Source organism: Symsagittifera roscoffensis, chromosome 5 (assembly GCF_963678635.1).
Source record: "Symsagittifera roscoffensis chromosome 5, txSymRosc1.1, whole genome shotgun sequence".
In the NCBI taxonomy this organism is placed as follows: domain Eukaryota; kingdom Metazoa; phylum Xenacoelomorpha; order Acoela; family Convolutidae; genus Symsagittifera; species Symsagittifera roscoffensis.
The window spans coordinates 56,602,950-56,622,500 of NC_087066.1; the positions used below are offsets into that span (position 1 = coordinate 56,602,950).

The 19,551-nt window shown below is 41.1% G+C and overlaps 1 protein-coding gene across 1 annotated transcript in view; it reads left to right on the plus strand.

Annotated features, from left to right (window-relative positions):
- LOC134846048 (small integral membrane protein 14-like) overlaps positions 1-19,551 on the plus strand; it is a 101,239-nt gene that overhangs the window by 65,897 nt on the left and 15,791 nt on the right. Inside the window, exon 2 of the mRNA XM_063863227.1 lies at positions 15,198-15,293. Within this exon, the coding sequence (XP_063719297.1) occupies positions 15,219-15,293 (75 nt within the window). The 5' untranslated portion in view covers positions 15,198-15,218. The remainder of the gene's footprint in view (positions 1-15,197; positions 15,294-19,551) is intronic.

Sequence of the window (19,551 nt, forward strand, 5' to 3'; positions counted from 1 at the left end):
TGTTGGCATGACAGACACGCTGTCACCCATTTCTCGCATGCCTTTTTCATCCCAGGCCACTCAAAGCGCTTCAGGATCCTCTGATACACTTTGTCGATCCCTTGATGGCCCATCTGATCATGCGACCTGAATAATAGTTCTGTCTGATAGAGTTGCGGCAACACTATCGCGTTATATTTGTATAAGACCTTGTCTTCTTCTCTTCTCCTGCAGGCCACGATCCCGTCCTTGTTCAGATATAATCTCCCCTCCTTCTGCATGAAGTATTGCCTCAGGATCCTATAGCTGTCTTCTTCCAGGTCACCTTTGTCAGGTGCACCGTTTTCTATCCACCTTTTTAGGTTGCTTGTCATGCGATCATTTCTCTGCGCCCTTAGAAGGTCCGAGAGTCTGTATCTCGCCTTCAAGTACGTCTTCATGACTCTCATCTGACTGTTCAGCTCGTTGGGCTGATGTGTGTCTTCTTCCATCTTAACGCACCATATCTTCGCCAACGGTTGTGTTTCTTGTTGAAACGGCTGAAGATCAGTCCTGACTACCTCTTTCTGCGGCAACAGGCTTATCGAACGTTTCGATACCGCTATCGTTTCTAAGTCATCCGCTGCGTTGTCAAAGACACTTTCGCTCGGTATAAGGTAGCGATCGCTGTCCGGATCCTGGTACACCTCTCTGTCCAGGTCTCTCGCCCGAGTTTCCACTAGTAGCGTGTGTATCGCTAGTTCTGACAGTTCTGATCCCGAGGTGGAATTCCTGTCGGAATAGGTATCCATTCCTGAGTTTCGGGAATCATTATCCGTCGAAGGTGTTGTGCTGGAGACTGCACGCTCCTCCAGATCATGTCTGTATTTCCTTCGCATCCATCTGAACTCCCCGGACAAAACTTTGTTCTCTAGGTCCTGTTTCTCCTCAGGAATTTTCTCGTCTATCTCGGACTCCCCGGACAAATTTCCTTGTCCCGGGTGTTGATCTTGTGATCGCTGGTTTTTCTCCTCATCCTTCTCCCCGGACAAATAGTCTTGCAGCAGATTTTGTTCTACAACTTCACCGTCTTTATCCCGGTCTACAAAAGTGACAGTTTTCTTTTGCCTGCCGCTCTCCTGTCCTTTCTGTCCGTAAGAAGTACTGGTTAAAATCTCTTGGGGTATTGAGGATACTAGTTGCTGAACTATTGTCCTACAATCCCTCTCGTTCTCTTCGTGTTGTCGTCTGGACGGCACGATCTTCACCTTCTCACTGATTGTCAGCGATGCCACTGCTGCTGTCCACTCGGGGTCATCTCTGGTCACTTCTCTTTCTAACAATCCACCCAGCATCCGCATTACTTGTGGTGTGACTTGCACCGTTTTATCCAATAATGAGAGGCTGTTTATATTCATGCGAGAGAGTTCTTGCTGGACCAGGTTCGAGCGCAGCAACAAATCTAAGGGGACTGGATCCTCCTTGGACAGGATCTTTAATCAGCTGCTTTCTCTACAGGTAACTCAGGATGCCCTGGAATTGGATGTCCAGACTTATCCAACCATCTCGTTAAGGGAAGCGCTTCATAAGTTTCTTTGTCCAGAAACGAGAATCCCTCCTTTACTTCCGCCTGATTGGCCTGCTTCTGCTCCAATCTTTCATAGAATTCAGTTTTCTTGCTGAGACTGTCAGCATTCTGATGTTTATCACGCATCCTGTGTTCGATTATCATATGGTAGCCATCCAGTCTTACTATCCATCTACCAATATAACTCTGATCCATCGAGTAGGTCTTCAACCAGGATAACGCTCTGTTGTCCACGCGTAACTTGAAAGGAGCGCTCCCCAAGTATGCACGGTACTTCTCCACGAAGGTAACTACTGCAAACATTTCTGCTTTTGGTGTGCCATATTTCATCTCTGTGTCACTCAAGACTTTGCTGCCGTATGCAATGGGACGGAGGACTGTTCTTCCGTTCCATTCTTGCTCTTGATGCAATATTCCTGAGATGGCCACCACCGATGCGTCTGTGTCAAGAACATACATGCCCTTTTCTGTAGGCATGCCCAGCACTGGCGCTTCGCACAGTTCCCGCTTTATGTTCTCGAAAGCAACTTGTGCCTCATCGTTCCATTCGAACTTTTTCCCTTTGTTGCGCATCAGCTTCTGCATCGGGTACACCTTGTCCGCGTATCCTTTTATGAATTCTCGGTAGTAATTGGCAAACCCTAGGAAGCTCATGAGCTGTGTGTCCGTTCTAGGAGCTTTCCATGTCAGCACAGCCTCTACTGCTTCTGGATCTGGCCTCACACCATGCCGGTCCACCATTCTTCCCAGGTACTTGATCGAATCCCTAAGGATTTCACATTTCGATGGTTTGCATTTCAAGCCTGCTCTTTTCATACATCCGAAGACCTCATCGAGTCGATCAATGTGATCCTCCAGGGTTGGTGTCGCTATGACTACGTCATCCACGTAGCACATTAAGAGATTCCCGTACTTTTTGGCCACTCCTGTCAAAGCCTGAGCCATCAGCCTTTGAAAGGTTGCTGTTGCATTGCACAAGCCGAAGGGCATCCTCTTCCACTGGTACAACCCCAATTCGCACGCGAAACCGGTTTTTTCCCTATCCTTTTTCCGCAAAGGAACTTGCCAGAAGGCAGAACCTAAGTCCAATGTGGTGAAGAACTTTGCATCACCAAGTTTGGATAGGCTCTCGTCTATTCGCGGTATCGGGTACGCATCTTTAATCGTTACCGCGTTCAAGTAACGAAAGTCGCAACAAAATCTAAGCTGCCCCCCTTTCTTTTTCGCCATTACTACTCCGCAAGCCCATGGTGATTTCGAGGGTTCTATCATGTCGTATTCAAGCAACATTTCTATTTCCGCTCGGCACGCTTCCGATTTATGTGGCGTCATTCGCCTTGCGCCTTCCCTATGGGGAACGGCGCCCTCTTCTAGTTCGATTTCGTGTTCGACGAAATTACAGCAACCGATGTCCGCCTTATGTTTTGAAAATACTTCGGCGTTCCGATCTAGGAGGTCCCGCAATTTTTCAAAATCTCCCTCACCTATTTTTCCTTTTAAATGTTCTATTTCTGGCAAAACCGGTTTGTCAGAATCTAGTTCATATGACGAGGGGCGTTCCGGAAAATTCGAGCAGCTTGATAAGCCGTCGTCCGTTTCGGATTTCATTGAAAACAATTTATGAATAGATTTTAATTCATTAATTCTCTTTAAGATTTTATCTTTATTTGCATGATAAGGACAGTCTTTCACACTATATTTCTTCGAGTTTTCTGTCTCCTCATAGTCGGTCCTCATCGGCAATGCGTAACCAAGCTTCTTTCCACGCTGGATTGAAACCGTGGTGTCCAGTGTGTTCAACAACACACTGACACACAGTCCGTTTCGCGTTACCGAGAAGCTCCGGCCTAAAATCACCGAACTCTGACTATTTGGATTCGGTACTAAGCAAACCTGTTTACTATCACTTAACGAATTTAAATTTCTCATTATAAAAATCGCTACTACAGCTTGTCCTGGTTGTAACTTTACTTTTCTATCCAAAAAAACTGGTACCTTATTTTCATCTGTTATTATCCTATTAAATGGTCTCTTAACATACTTTCGGTCCGGGTTTCTAATCCGTATTAGACCGTTGTTCAAGTCAATCATCACGTCAAAATTCCTGACAAAATCTCTGCCCAAGATGAATTGGTCGGCATCGTCCAGATTCTCTACCACCAGGAAGCTCATCCAAAGGTTCCGTCCTCCCATGTGAAGGACCGTCACCGGTGTTCTTCCGGCTACGTAGATAGCTCCTCGATTTGCAGCGGCTAGTCGGAGATTCGTAGGAATCAGATCTTCCCGCGTGAAGCCCATTCTCTCCCAGGTTTTTATCGGCATCACACTCACCACCGCGCCTGTGTCCAGAAGCCCTGTGACTCTGATTTTTGTTCCGTTGGTGTCAAGCAGGTGTGCTGTCACATCTGCTTCATATCCAATATGTACCGCGTCTTGTTCCATCATGGCGTCATGGCCTATCCTGCGGACTTTGAGTTCCTCTTCACCCAAATAGATCTGCCCCATTTGGTCATCATCTGTTGTTATGTAAGTCCTGGTGTAGATGCTGATTCCATCCACGTTCAGCATTATTTGATACGGCCCATAGACCTCCAAGTAGCGTCCATGAAGTTTCTTCATGCGAGGGCCACCCGTCGTTAGTAGTGCTCGCACAGCTCTCGACTCAGTGCGTGGCTCCACCTGCCTCAGATAATCTGCATATGTGTCCAAATGCATTAAAGTGAACTCTGATGGTTCACTCAAATTTCTTATTACCTGGTGTCCAGCGACTGAGATTATCGACTGTATCTTCTTTCCTTGCGGCGCCATGGCGAACCTCTTACCGGAGATCACTTTAAGTTTCATATCTAAACTGCTTGGTGTTTTCGTCTCCTCGAACTCCGTTGCCTCGAAGGTATTCAGTTGCTCCTGAAGCTTTTCATTTTCCAGTTCAAGTTTCACTTTTTGTTCGATCTCTTTCGTCACCAATTCCTGCTGTACTCTATTTAGAGCATCCTTTGCGGCTGCCTTATAATCGATCTTGAAGTCATCGGCCGCAGTTGCTGGTTCCGGTTCACGTGCTTCCTCTGTTACCGCTTGCATTTTCTTTGCCGCCAGCTCTTGAGGTTTGTCCTTCCTGCGTGCCTCTGCTTCGCTCAAGAGTCGAGCCTTGCTTGCTTTCACTCCTGACAAAGCTTCTTCATGCCTTGGATGCTTGATGTCTGCCACTGCATCCCAGAATTGCGGACAATCTGATTTAAAATGACCTTCCAAATTTTGCCTCGGGCCGAATTTTGCAATTACTCCTCTCATGAAATCCTCATGGTCCAACTCTGACGCATCTTCGTCCTCGAGGCTAAAGCCTATTGCTTTCATGCCTTGTTTGTAAGCTGGGCATGCTGACACGTGATGGTCTGTTGAACTACAATTGGCACAAGAGCGTCTCTTGTCCATATCGTCCCTCGGTTTGTACCAATTGTTCCCTTGGTTTGCTGGTCCGTTGTTAAAATTGCCATAATTGTTCTTGTAATATCCAGATCTCGAAGGAGGTTTCAACAATAGATACTCTTTTGATTTGAGCCTCAACTCCTCCGGTGTTGGCGCATTAGTTGATAGTGGTGTGTAATGCGTTGCTAGCATCGTACGAAGTTCATCATTTTTCACACCATCGATGAATTTTGAGGCTACGGCCAGGTTCATCCTTTGGTTTGACTCATCCGGTTGGCTGCGTCTTCTCAGCATTTCCAAATCATCGAGAAACTTGTCTATGGTTTCATCTTCCCGTTGCCTCCGTTTCTCGAAGCGCATCATCGCCTGGTGCCCCTGCACGCCTGATCCGAAACGGTTTAACAAGATTTCGAAGATTTTCTCTGCAGTGTCACGTTGATACTGTTTCTTGGCCATGACACAGTTCAGGGCTGTCCCTTCTAAGTTGCTGGTGAGCGCGCTGCATTCCTGTCTCTCAGACAAGTCTTCTTCCTCGAAATGCAGCTTCATTACCTCTATCCAGGTATCAATACAGCCATCAGATTCGTCTTTGTAGCATCTTGGTTTCTTAAAGACTCTTCTGGACTTTTCACTGCGTTCATTGGTTCTAGATAACCGCGTCAGGAATGTCTCCAAAGACCTGTTCAGGGGTTCAAATGCTGTGGCCATTGCCGTAGCATCCCTTGAGAGTCCCGCTTGAGTGTCCTCACACCTTGTCGAAGGCTCTGTGTGCGGTGCATCCCTGCAATCCGAATCACCATGAGCGTTTCCCGCTTGGCCCATGTGACTCCTCCTCGGGCTTGTACGCCCCATGTTGCCAGAATCGCTTCTCCCAGTCGCATGTGTGCTTTGCGTTGGTCGTTCGTTCGAGGTTTGTCTGTTCCCCGTTGAACTAGCTCTACTGTTCGGGCCCCATGCTGTATTACCCCTTGTGGCATAGCCTGATGAACTGCCCCTGCCTCTAGTGGATCCATACGTGTTCCTCCTTTGATGTTCATTGAAGTTCACCCTCGGTTCCCTGCTGGGACCTCCCGAGTTCGGCTCTCCTTCTTTTGGTCCACTCTTGCTGCTTAGTAGCCCGTCCAACCTATCCATGATAGCCTGAGTTCGCCTCTCCATCATCGCATCTATCTTTGTGTCAAGAGACCCAAGAGACTGCTCTTGCTGAATTCTTAACTTCTCCATGTCGGCTCTTAAGCGTAACTCCCTCTGTTCCGCCTCTCTTGTCATTCGTGACAAATTCCTCGTCATATGTTCGTCCGTTCTTTCTTTCAAGCGTTTTTCGCTTCTGCCAACTTCTTGTCTGTTGCGGTTTATTTCTTCCCGCAGACTTTCTCTTTCAATGTGAACTGCTCTTTCCAGTTCACTCATCCTTATCGACATCTGTTCATTTTGTTCTCCTAAACTGCCCACTATGTTGTTTAAGGCTTCCTCTAGTGCTGCCCTGTTATCCATGAGTGGCGTCACTAGTGGTGGTGTAACTCTGTCGGTCCCAGGTAGCTTCGTGCTGGTAGAGATCCGGGCCTTGGCTCTCTGTCTTGACGTTTTATCATTATCTATTTCAGGATCCGCTAACGCGTTGCCTAGCCCTCTGGTTCTACTCTCTCCAGTTTGTGGCTCTGAACTTGTCCTAATCGCGAAGTCTTTTGACTGGCCTGGTGTGTTTGCCTCTTTGCTTATCGTTGTCACTACACCAAATTTGTCCATGGTTCCAGTCTCTCCTCCGACGTATGCCTCGTTCTCCTGGATCGAACTGTTGAGGCTGACCTGAGATCCAAAGTCCCCTTGCTCTTCTTCATCCTCTTCCTCTTGGGATTCACCGTCATTTCCTGCTCCTCCTCCCATGCTGAATGGAAAGATGTTTCCGAAGGTGTTCTTCATTCTTTCCGAGAATGATGATGACGTTGTTTGTTTCCCCGTTCCGCCTGCCATCATAGTGTTGTCTGTCGGAGATCTTCTAGTTGCCGTTACTTCAGTTGAGATGTCGGACAGTTCCGACATCTCCTCTCGATCCAATGTCCCGGTGGAAGTGGCAAAATCATGGCCTTGTTCTACCGGGGTAGATTCACTCGCCAGCCTTCTGCCTCTCCCTTCCAGTTCATTTACTTCCTGGTTGTCATTCATGGTGTGGTCCGTATTGACCTCCGCTTCCAACAGTTCTCTTCGCTCTTCTGAGGTCTTTTGACTTCTCGTTTCAACCATTCTGCCTGAAACCGTCCCCTCTTTATCGGACCGGGTTCGCTTGATCCAATCCACAAAAGGATCGGTCATCGTTTTTCTTTGCTTTTCAGGTATGAATTTCCTAGAGCTATTACCTCGTTTTGGTATCCTTGACTTGTCTAAACTCATTCTTTATTTGTCACTTTCCTATGCCTACTCTTGACTCAATTGCTAGAGACCTTATAGTTTTATTAACAAAAATAATGACAAAACACAATAAATTTCACCAGATTCTATTAAATAGTGACCACGAATCCCTGTATGTTGTCAGAGTACAGTCTGTATAAAATTTATTCACACTAGCCGATTATCGGTCCAAAGATCTGGGAACTAGCACAATATGATGTTATCAGTCAATTTAAAAGATAGTGTAGTCACTACCCAATCAAGCACAGTTTAGGTTGATTTAAAATCAAAAACAAGAATTATATATTGACACAATATGAATGTATATACAAAAAAAACGTATGTGTCTTGTACTCTTAGTTGGTCGCAGTACAATAGTCGAACCTGTCTTTTAAAGAAAAAGCTTTCCCTGCTTGGTGCTTCACCAAACAGACAAAACTTTGAAGGCAGTAATTTTCTCAAGTGGGCGTCTATTGCACCCACCGAGTATTGTGTTACCTATCTGCCTTCGGACTGCCCGAGCTAGACCTACTAAAATCCTCAGGGCAGTCACTTTTCCCAAAAACGTATTATGTTTCAATCCACACCAATGAGTCACGCTCTTTCTAATTTAGACTTAGTGTCGCGAATATCCGAGTTCGGATCTGTTTTGTATTAGTCTGGTTCTTTTTGAAAGGCAAGTTACCAGTGCAGTCACTGATACCTAGCCTGTGTATTAATAACCTAATACCTCTCGCTTTTTAGTCTTTCTTTCGTTTACCTAAATCCTTAATAAAATGATACCCCTCCGGATTGGCACAAATAGGACCCTTCCGGACTGTCAGAATATAGACCCCTCCGGATTGGGACCCCTCGGAACTAGCAACTATAAGACCCCTCCGGATTCGGACCCCTCCGGTTTTGTGGAAAGTAGACCCCTCCGGATTCGGACCCCTCTGACTTTGAAAAATTTCGACCCCTCCGGATTGGGAGCCCTTAGCTCTGTCAAAGTAGCTTTTTGTAGTTTTCTTAATTTCAGCTTATACCCCTCCGGATACGTTCTGCGTTGCTATTATGCTGTTTGAATTAACTGGGAAGGGTATAGGGTCCTTTCCTAGACCCCTCCGGATTGAAGTTAAGGCACTTATTTGACAATTCACACTAACGGTGAAGGGTCTTATCACTTGCCTAATCTCGACTCTATTATGGTTGTCTTGTGCCTTCAGCCCTCCCTTTTTGTCTAGAACTGTCCTAAATTACTTAGTTCAATCGCTATCAACTTTTGGTAGGGGTATAAGGGTTTTTCTGAAAAATTTATAAAACGTGAAGGGTGTACCCCTCCGGATTTGTGTAATTTGCTAAAAACAATCTCAAAAAACTTTCTCGCTCGCTTTTTCGAGTAATTCTCTTTCCTACTAGTAAGTTCAGCTAATTTCTGATCTAATGGTACCAAGATTGACTCGATATGCTCTGTAGTTCCAAAGTTATTAACCAAAACGTCTTTTTTCCAAATTCAAAAATTTTCTCTCTTATAGGTTCCGCCTAACTTTTTCCGCAAATCTGGTCCTTTCGACCTAAAAATTATTGATCTGAGCTCACAAGGCCTATACTCTTCTAGTTCAATGCAAAAGACCCGATCTAAAACGCTTTTGTAGAAAAAATTTGCGAAAAACTATGCTACCTGGACCCCTCCGGATTGATGAATCCACCAAATCAAACACGTTATGTTCGATTTCTCTGCAACCCGGAAGGCTTTCGGGTAGCGGGTTTTAAAACTCGTAGATTCACTAGTGGACGTTGTCCGAACAACTATTTTTACTGTCCTAACTCAAAGATTTCAAAAAATTTTCTGATTTTATAGTGTTTCTTACTATCAAAAATTGGGAAACCACTTCCGAACTAAAGTTAACCGGTTCTACTTATTACAGTAGTCCAGTTACGATGTAACACACTAACTTAGCGCTTTTTTCCGTTTCAAAAAATATCGATATCTCAAAAATCGCGACTTGTGGGGGGATCAAAATATCGCTATTTTGACCCTAAAAACCGGTCTGTTTTCGTTGTTTTTCACTGAAAAACGATATAAGACTATTAATATAGGCTATCCAAGTAATAATATTAGTAATACTACACCCCTCCGGGTTTGTTTATTATCCGAATTAAGGTGCTTAACTCGGATATTCGCAGTTCGGTGAAGGGTCACTACAGTGCAGCACTGTCGAGCCCCCCACAGATTACTATCTTACTTTTTGTACCAAAATGGATACAAAACTTGTTAACGATACCCAACAGTCGATTGTTGTTGTCGTTGAGCCCCTTCTTGTTGCTCCTTGTACTGCTTGCCGGATCGGTCTTCACCCAAGACCCTTCCGAATTGAGCGCAAATCAGCTGACCCCTCCGGATTGAACGCAATTTATCATTAACGTGCTTAAATGCTCAAATAACCCTACAGTACAAGCCTCACAAACGGGCCACAAAATTGATCGTAACGATCCTGACTGATATAAATGCCTGTAACAACAGTATATCTATCAACAACAAACGGGGGGGTTGAATCACATCTTGTCTGGGGGGATGATTTCTACTGATTTTTTTACTTTTTACTGTTTTTGGTTTTTTCGGTTATTTTTTATGTTTTTTGTTTTTCTTGGGTACTATACTACTTTTTGTTTGGTTTTGCTTATATCTTTAAGTGTTTTTGGTCACAAACCACTCAGGGGATGAGGGGTTCGCGATTCCCCCCACCCTTCCTGGTTCATGAATTTTCGGTCTTAACTAGGTTAAAAAACTATTCACGGCAATCCGGAAGGCTTCCGCGTTCCGAACTACCCTTCCGCCCCGGCGGTTTAGGCCTATTAAGGGCGTTAATGTGAGCATCCGCTCGGCGCGGAGTGCTCGTTAACGGTTCCGCCGGTCATGATGTTATGAAAGAATAACACCCAGGAGCGCCATAAAAACATACATGTAACATTCGCCCGGAAGATACATATCGACGGAAAATAAAGCTAAGCTATAAAACGACTGGCCAGCCTCTAAACAAAGCTCTACATGATTTTCAGCGTCTCTACCAAAGCCAGTTCTTTTGGTGGTTTTCAACATCGGGTCGACAAAAACGTTACTGTTCTGCGGCTTCGACCAGAACGCTCAAATTTACTTACTTACATGCAAAATTAGTGAGCTCATGGCAGGGTCTCAGTATTTCCAGACCACGAGGTCACTCCTAAAAACAGGGCTATTACTATTTCTTATTTTACTATTGCCTTGTTCAGAAGATAAAAATCATCATCTCCATCGAAGGTGGATCAACCCTTGTAACATTCGCCCGGAAGATACATATCGACGGATAACAAAACTAAGTCTTAAGACGACTGGCTAGCGTCTAAACAGAGCTTTGCATGTTTTTCACCGTCTCTACCAAGCCAGTACTTTTCGGTGGTCTTTCTTACATCGGGTCGACAAAAACGTTACTGTTCTCCGGCTTCGACCAGAACGCTCAAATTAACTGAATTACATGCAAAAATAGTGAGCTCATGGCTGGGTCTCAGTATCCCCAGACCACGAGGTCACTCCTAAAAACAGGGCTACTACTTATCATATTACTATTGTTTTTGTTCAGTAGATAAAAATCATCATCTCCATCGAAGATGGATCAACCCTTTCCCCCAACTCCTAGCTTCTCATCCTTATCAAAACGAATCCAGTTGTTAATTAAATTCAATTCAGGACATGACAAGAAGCTAAAAGTTTATATAAAAAGCTAAAAGTTCCAGTCCCGAAACCCTTCCGGATTCTTGAATCCAGTGAATCAAGCTCCTCAAGTTCAATTTCACACCAATCCGGAAGGCTGGTTCTCACCCTTCACCGTTGTTGGCAACGGCCTTGCAACTATTGTAGCAGCACAATAGTTGCAACTTGGAACGTTCTCTGCTATTGTAGTTCGTTGCTGTTTTTCTTTAATCTCGATTTTCGTTCTGTTCGCAATCACAAATAAAAGTTGTTCTGTTTCTTTCTGCTATTTTAGCTAAAATGGCCGTTTCTGACGTTTCTCAGAAATATGACGTCATAATTCGAATTTTTAAAATTTAGAATTCCAGAATCTTCTAGCCTTCACCGTTTGGCCAATCGTTCAAATAACGTCCTTATCCGTTCTAAATCGCCAATTCGGAAGGTTCACTGCTAAAATCCCGAATTCTGCAGAGACTGCATTTTGGCCATTCTGGTCGAATGTCACATACTCCCCGGACAGTCCGGTCAATGTCCTCATTGAATCGCGCAATGTTCATAAAATGGTTACAGTGCCATCGAACAGAATTTACAAAATGCACGGAATTACTTTTACCCACGTCATATCAACTCACTGCAGAATATAAATGGCATCATACTACATCACTATAGCCTTCAAATTCTTTCATTAATCTGCACATTGAGAATATGACCTAAGATAAAACATCTTTTCTGACTTCCAGTGTCTATGTCCCGATTAAAACTTTTTCTCTTAGATTTAAAAGTTGTTGGCCTGCAGGACAGTCCTGCCAAGCAACAAGCTAAAATTATCCTACTATGCTCCTTCCCTTCGGAAATCTTGCTTGTTTATTGTCCTGAATATTAAAACTAAGAAACTTTGTGATTAGAAAGAACAATGTACCAACCTCCCTCTTCAAGAGGTTACTCAAGTCTTTCATATCACCACAAAGTGATCAGTTTTCCTAAGTGATTAAAAACAATCATGCAGGCTGGAATATTTAAACATACTCTTCCCTCAAGCCTTTCTAAATAAATAATAAGTGAGTGTCTCTAAAGCCACTTCAACTAAAACCAAAATGCAAATTTATAAATGCAACAATTTCAGAACTCAACAAAATGTTTCAGTTTTTAATTACAACTTGGTTGCTTGGTTTCTCACTTGAGTTTTTCACACACATAAAACAATTCTGAGTTTTAACTTTTCTTCATCATTCCTTTGTTCTCTTCTTTTTTCGTCGTTTAGAAGTTCTAAAACTTCTAAATTCTTCTAATTTTCTTTCTTGTTGCCTCTTGTTTTCTCGACCATTCATCAATGTTCCATTTCCTCCTCCTGCGATGCTGACTCCGCACTTTCGGTTTTCTTGTTAGCGTGAATGGCCTTGCAACGATTGTAGCGACACAATCGTTGCAACTCGGAGCGGTCTCTGCTGACACTCTGTTGTTGTTGTAGTTGCCTCTCGCCGGGGCCCTACATTGTGGGGTGTACCCCGGCCAGGTCAATGAAACGGGCGGCTTCCACCGGGTTTGTCCAAAGGGCAGTGAGGGGGAGGTTAGTGGGGTTTGTGGGGCATTGGAACAGGTGGGCAGTCGTATGGGGGGCTGTATGGCAGAGGGGACAGGAGGACTCTTGGTCTGGTTCGAGCCTGGCCCGGTACGACAACAGGTGTTGACTGTAGCCGGACCGAAGTTGGCTGAGGGTCCTCCGAGTACGTCTGGGTAGGGTCTTCTCCTCTCGGACGTTGACAGGAGGGGGTCTGTCGTGTTTCTCTTCGTTTTTCTCACAACTGTCGTGGTTGTTGTTTTCGCAACTTCTATTGTTGTTCTGTTTTTATTTTGGATTTCTTCAAAATGGCCGTTATTGACGTTTCTCAGTAGTGTGACGTCACAATTCGAATTTTTAAAATTGAAGTATTTCCGAATCCTTCAGCTTTCACGATTTGTCTAATCGTCTGAATAACACTGTTAATCCTCTAAAACTGCCAATTCGGATGGTTAGCTGCTAGCCCTTCGTAACTGTCTTTTTGTCAATTCTGGTCGAATGTCACAACAATGTTGTCTTGCTATAAAACATGAAACAATAATTATGCAATTAGCTTCACCTAGTTATTTAATGATCTATCTACAATTATCACTACTGTAATCAATGTTATCAAGGATAATACTAAAGGATGCTTGGTTCTTTGTTAGAATACAATTAACGGGATCTTTAATTTCTTCAATCAGGAATAATTAATTTCATTATGAAGAAATTGGTAATAGATTCCAAAGTTGTTACAGCCTTTGAGGCTGAAAATTGACAGTTGAGCAGTTGTTTGAAAATCTCAAGACTAAAAATTTACCTTTAGTTAATTTTTTGAACTTCAAAAATCAAGGAAAACACCTTTGTCCAGTTGTTCGAACTTCACAAGAACAAAAGTGCTAGGCAGTTGGTTGAAGTTTCCAAAAACAAACCATTGAACTTCAGAAAACTGAAGAAAAATACCTTTCTGGCAATTGTCTGAACTTTCCGAGACTCAATTAAAAACAATGTTGGGCAATTATTTGATTTTTTTAAGACCAAAAGTGTTCGGTTGTTTTTTATACTTTCCAAGTCCCAATCCGTTGGACAATTGTTTGAACTTCTCAGGAACAAAACCATTTCCGAAAAATAAAGTGAAATTGTTTGGGGCAGTTGTTTGAACTTCCTGCGACTGGAACTCTCAGACAGCTGTTTGAACTTCCCGAGACCCAAGAAAATGTGCCTCTGCTGATTTTTTGAAAATCACAAGAACAAACGTTTAGCAGTTGTTGAATTTCCAATGAATCAAGAAAATGTGCCTATGGCCAGTTGTGTATTCAGTTCAGTTCATATAGGAGTTTTTTTGTCGCTTTCGATCAGCTCGTGCTGTATTCCATTTCAATTCTTCGTTTCGAAATAATTGCTTCAAGTTTCTCTTCAAAAATTGTCAGTTTCTTTTTGAAATGATTCCTTCTTTTTGAGTTTATGACTTCACTTGGCAATGCGTCCCTGTCTGTTGCAGCTCCAATTGTAAAGTAATGTTTCCTTACTTCTAGACTGGCCTTCTTCAATAAATCTTTGCTGCCGTTTGTCCTGGTGTCTCGTTTCTTAAGGTCTAACATTTCTTTCGTCGCTTTCGTATCATAGCGGTTGTACACAATCTTGAATCATTGTTCCTGGTCTTCAACGGTACTCAAGGAACGGTAGATCTAGTTTTCGCAATCCCTAAGAAAAAGTATTGAAAAACTGTTTTGCAGATGCTTGAACTTTGATCTTGTTGAGATTGGACGTTTCTTATGCTTAAATTCTCAAAGCTGTATTTGGGTACTGTGAGAGTTCTCTCAGGAGTCGTAAATCTTGAGTTCGAATGCGACTGCTCAATGGCTTTTAGTTTCCGAGATGTGACGTTTTATGTCATTTTGAAATTTTTCAAAAAACGGATTTAAAAAACTTAAACCTAAAATTTATGGTTTTTCTAACTTTGAAAAAACTTGAATAAAATTTTTTAAACTAATTTTGAAATTACCTTTACAACCCTGTAATTGCTTGCTGACAGAGTACACTCAAAGGATGCAGATCTTATTTTCAATACGTGAGGTTTTTGAGTTGTTACCAATTAGAAGCACCGAAGGTGCTCAACACGCTAGTGTTTAGAAAAGTAAAGTGATTTTGTAATTAAAATTTAGGAAGTTTTTTAGTTGGAAAAAAAATCAAACAGAAGAGGATTTAAGCTTCCGAAAAACGTACATCCATTTATTCACCTTAACTATCTCTCAACTTAATTTTGAGTTGCATATTATTTATTTGTCAAGTTAAAGTCAAATTAAGTGCTGCCTTAAAGTCGATTAAATGACCAAAATGAAACTTACATTAATTATATTTTCCGATTTTGCTTTTATTTTTCGATGTATTGTCAGGCATTTTCTAAAGTACTTGATTGATAATAGATCTTGCTGGAATTTGTTTATGAGCAAATTCCGTTTTCTAACAAATGTTAGCCGTGTAGTTTTGTCTGTTATTGAATCAGCTTTGCTGCTGTAGGCACCCTATTGCTTTCTTTTGGACAGGAAATGAACATAAAGATAATAAAATCCCAAGCAAATGATTCTGTTTTTTTCAGATTGATTTGGTAATTTATTATGGCAGAGGGCGGTTATGACCCGTGCGAATGCGTGTACAGCTATGAAGGAGCAATGAGGCGTCTCGTGAGTTTGGTATGTCACTTTTTGGTAATCGCAAGCTTAATTTTTCAAATGCAGATCTTAAAACCATAATAGCATCCAATTGATTTAAGCATATCGTCATGATGAAGCTGTCTTGGTTGTGATTGATATGATATTGCAGAAAAATCCTTAAAACAAAGATCGGTGTTGGGAAAGTCTGTCTTTTTTCTTCTCCGCTTGGTAGAATTATAATTATAAAGTACATTAGACTGTGATTAACAAACTTAATTATCCGGTTTATTCTGCAGGCGTTAGTTTCATCAATCTTTTTGACCTGATTCCCATCTCGGCCCTTTTAACTTTTCATTTCAACTCTCTTTAATTTCTTGTTATACTTTCCTTTACGCTTGTCTAATTTATGAAATTCCAAGGGTTTTTGACTGGGTAAAATGATGAAGGTAACTTCGGTTACCGTGATAGTTCAGAGAAAGTTTAGATTTAGCGGATTTTGTCTTATTTTCTGATAGATGATTGTGATCTATCGCAAGTAAAGTGAAGATCCGCTTCGCCTGATTAATGAATTCAAATTTTCGAGCTTCCCTGGTACTCTTAGTTTAGATTAACGACTACACCTGGTACGGCCTAGGGTTTAGATTCGAATCCGGCCAGAATCGGTTTTTTATACTTAAGGGCAAATGTATTGAATCGGGATCTAGATTTTTTTTCCCGTTAAAAATTTTTCGCACAAATTTGGAAGTAATTGATGTTGCGTTATTATCGAACCATAGCAACTTTAAGGCGCGTTCCCTCTGGGTCTGGAGTTATTGCAGTTATCTTTGCACCCTATGGTCTGGGTTTCGAGTCCCGGCCCGACTTTTTTCAATGTCTGGGTTTTTTTCGAGAAAAATTGAATAGGCTTGACTATAGTTTGTCGGCTAAGTTGCCACACAACAATTTTTTGTGCTATGCATCAATCGAGACAAAAAGTGAAAGGTTTTTGCAGATGTGGTTATTGACATGTTTTCAATTTTGTTTTGACTTAATGGCTTTCGGTTTATTTTCTTTCTGCTAGATAGCTATGCTATGTTTTTTTTGGTATCGAAATTTGCTCCTGTTCACTTAGATTTACAACAATTATATATCGAAAGGAATGCCAAGCTAAACTTCTCAACAAGTTGAATCTGTATGGAGTTATCTGACCCATTGTTCCGACTTTCGATACGAAAGTAACGGAATATTTGTGCTCGGGGTGGGTTTTTTTTTTCTTCAGACAAATTTCGAATTTTTAAATAGCCATTTTTGACGGAATTTTTTTATATCATTCGAAAGGTATTGTTGTCCTGAGCTCAAACTTGAAAAGATATTTTACCTGTGTTTATTTTTCGTAAAGTTACGGGGGTTTAAAGATTGTCATTTTGGTCAATTTGGGACAATTAACGTGCGATATATTTCGCGCTAATAACGCGTAGGCGGAGAGTTAATCCGTCTTAGAAATTGTTCCAAATTGGTTAAAAGAAGCTTGTTTGCCGTAATTGGTTTGTTACAAGGAGCGAAATCTATCCTTTTGTACTTTATATGGCGTGTGGGGGGATGATTTTCGTAAAAAATTTTAAATTTTAGAAAAAAAAATTTTCATTTTGTTTTATTTCATTGATTTTTTTTGTTATTACTGCTCCATATACCTTAAAGGGCAGTCGGAACATTCAGATCTTCGCCCTGATACGAGCAGTCTTGTTCGACTTAAATTGGTTTAAATTCATTTAATTCGATATAAATTGTTTTTCACCCAACCTATTTACATTCAATTTTAATACAGATTTAATATTTAATAAAAGACTTGGTTGTTTTTAGTTGTTGAGATATACGAAAACAAAATTATAAAATTTTATTTTCAGTTGTGTATGTTCGTGCTGAAACTTGAACTGAAAAAGAACTATAAAATTAATTTAGTGCAAATTAGTGCAAAGATTAATTTTTTAATCAAATTTGGCTATTGTTAAATAAGTAACTTCAATTTTCATGAAAATGACAGACTTTTTGCGCACGGGGCGGTTTTTATCTCAAGACAAAGTTCCATTAACACGCAACTTTTCAAAGATTGTTGACTTCAAATTGAGCTCAAATTGAAAGATAAAATCCACAAAAAGAGATTTTTGATTTGTTCACAAAGTTAACAGGGCCTCAAAAGTTATGAGATAAGTAAAAAGTAATTTTTACCACTTTTCAATTAACTCGTAGCTCATAGGGGAGTCTTAAACCAAAAGGAGGCTCAAAAAACACTCCAAAACAAATTCAAGCGAGTCAATGGACCCAAATATTGCAAAAACACACAGAGCTTATCATTTAGCATTTGATTGTTTGTGTAAGGTGGACCTATATCTTTTTACTTCCAATATTTTAGGGCGGTACTTCAAAAGTTACTTCAATCAGTCTTTTTGTTCCGACTTTCGATACGAAAGTAACGGAATATTTGTGCTCGGGGTGGGTTTTTGTTTTCTTCAGACCAATTTCGACTTTTTAACTAGCCATTTTTGACGGAACTTTTTTTTATCTTTCGAAAGGTATTTTTGTCCTGAGCGCAAATTTGAAAAGATATTTCACCTGTGATCATTTTTTGTAAATTTATGGGGGTTTAAAGATTGCCATTTTGGCCAATTTGGGACAATTAACGCGCGATATATTTCGCGCTATTAACGCGTAAGCGGAGAGTTAATCCGTCTTAGAAATCGTTCCAAATTGGTTTAACGAAGCTTATTTGTCATAATTGATTTGTTACAAGTAGCGAAATATATCCTTTTGTACTTTATATGGCGTGTGGGGTGATGATTTTTATTTAAAAAAATTTTCAAATTTAAAAAGATAGTTTTAAAAGTAGCTGTGAGTAAGCGTACTTCAGATCCAGCTTGAAAAAGCAGAGTGCCTTTTTTCCGACTTGGTATTGTAAGGGTCAATACCCTCCATTACTGTACAGTTCTCGGCTTTTGGTAAAAATTTTTGTGTTTTTTTTGTTTAAAACTGTCGAATCTGTAGTAAGAGATTATAAGGTTGATACAGTGTAACCCAAATATTTTAGGTGAAAAAGTTTTGATTTGCTTTTTTAAAATGGTTGATAGTTCAGAGACGTTTCAATTATATGACGTTCTAGTTTTTCTTGCAAAATGATTTGTCTACTTTCATGTACCTTCCAATTGCATAGTTGTGAATTTACGGAAGAGTTTCGATCGGACCGAGAAACTAGTTCTCCATTCTAACTGTGCAAATAACCCCTTGAAGTTTTGGGATAATTCAAGTCACATTCTTTTGAGTATTTTTCCTGTGTCTTTATGGAATTGTTGTTCTTGAGAGTGTTGCGTTCCTGAGTTATCTGGATCCCATCTCTTAAGCTTATCCCGTCCCAAAACTGGTTTAAGTACGTTTTCTGCCGTGTTTTTGTGGACGTATCCTCCACATGCCGGTCGGAGGTTTGTAGGTCTGTAAACGGTTGGGTAAGACAGTGCCGAAGTAAGAGAGTGCCGAAAACAAAAATCTGTTAAAGAGTGCCGAAAATGAAAGAAACTGACTTATTTGTCGTGAACTAATTGAGAAAAGAAAAGAAAGTTTTGTTTGCTCATCGATTTTGGCGCCAAAATTGAGTCTGAACAATTTGAAAAGAGTGCCGAAAATGAAAGAAACTGACTTATTTGTCGTGAACTAATTGAGAAAAGAAAAGAAAGTTTTGTTTGCTCATCGATTTTGGCGCCAAAATTGAGTCTGAACAAGTTTCAAGTGTCATTATTAATTTTCCCGCCAAAAGCTAGCCTCTTAAATTGCGTTCCAATATTTCCCGCCTTTTTCGGCACTCTCTAACTTCGGCACTGTCTAACGCCCCCCTGTAAACAGTGTATTTCTAAGTTACATATTTTTATGACTCTATGGTAATTCTTTTTAAATCTCGGAAGTTTCTGGTCTTTTTCTCAAAAAGGCTTGTTGCATAGTTCCACCAGCTTTTGAGCCTTTTATTTGGATAATAAAATTGAAAACACTGTTGTTATCAGCTATGAAGCTAAATTGTAGATTTAATTTTAATTATATATTGTCCAGTGAATTCCTCAATTTTAGCCCCATTGTATCTTGATCTGATCCATTGAATAATTTTTGAAAAAAGCTCTTTTCAGACCAAATCGTCGTACATTTGTAGATCCGCGTTGGCTTTGTCGTATTCAATTGTGCAGGATCGCTCGTCTGTATCCGAACTGTATTTTCTGTATTTTCTATTGTCGATAAGATTCACTCAAGCTCTAATTCCTTTCAAAAAGTTCGAATTTTTCTC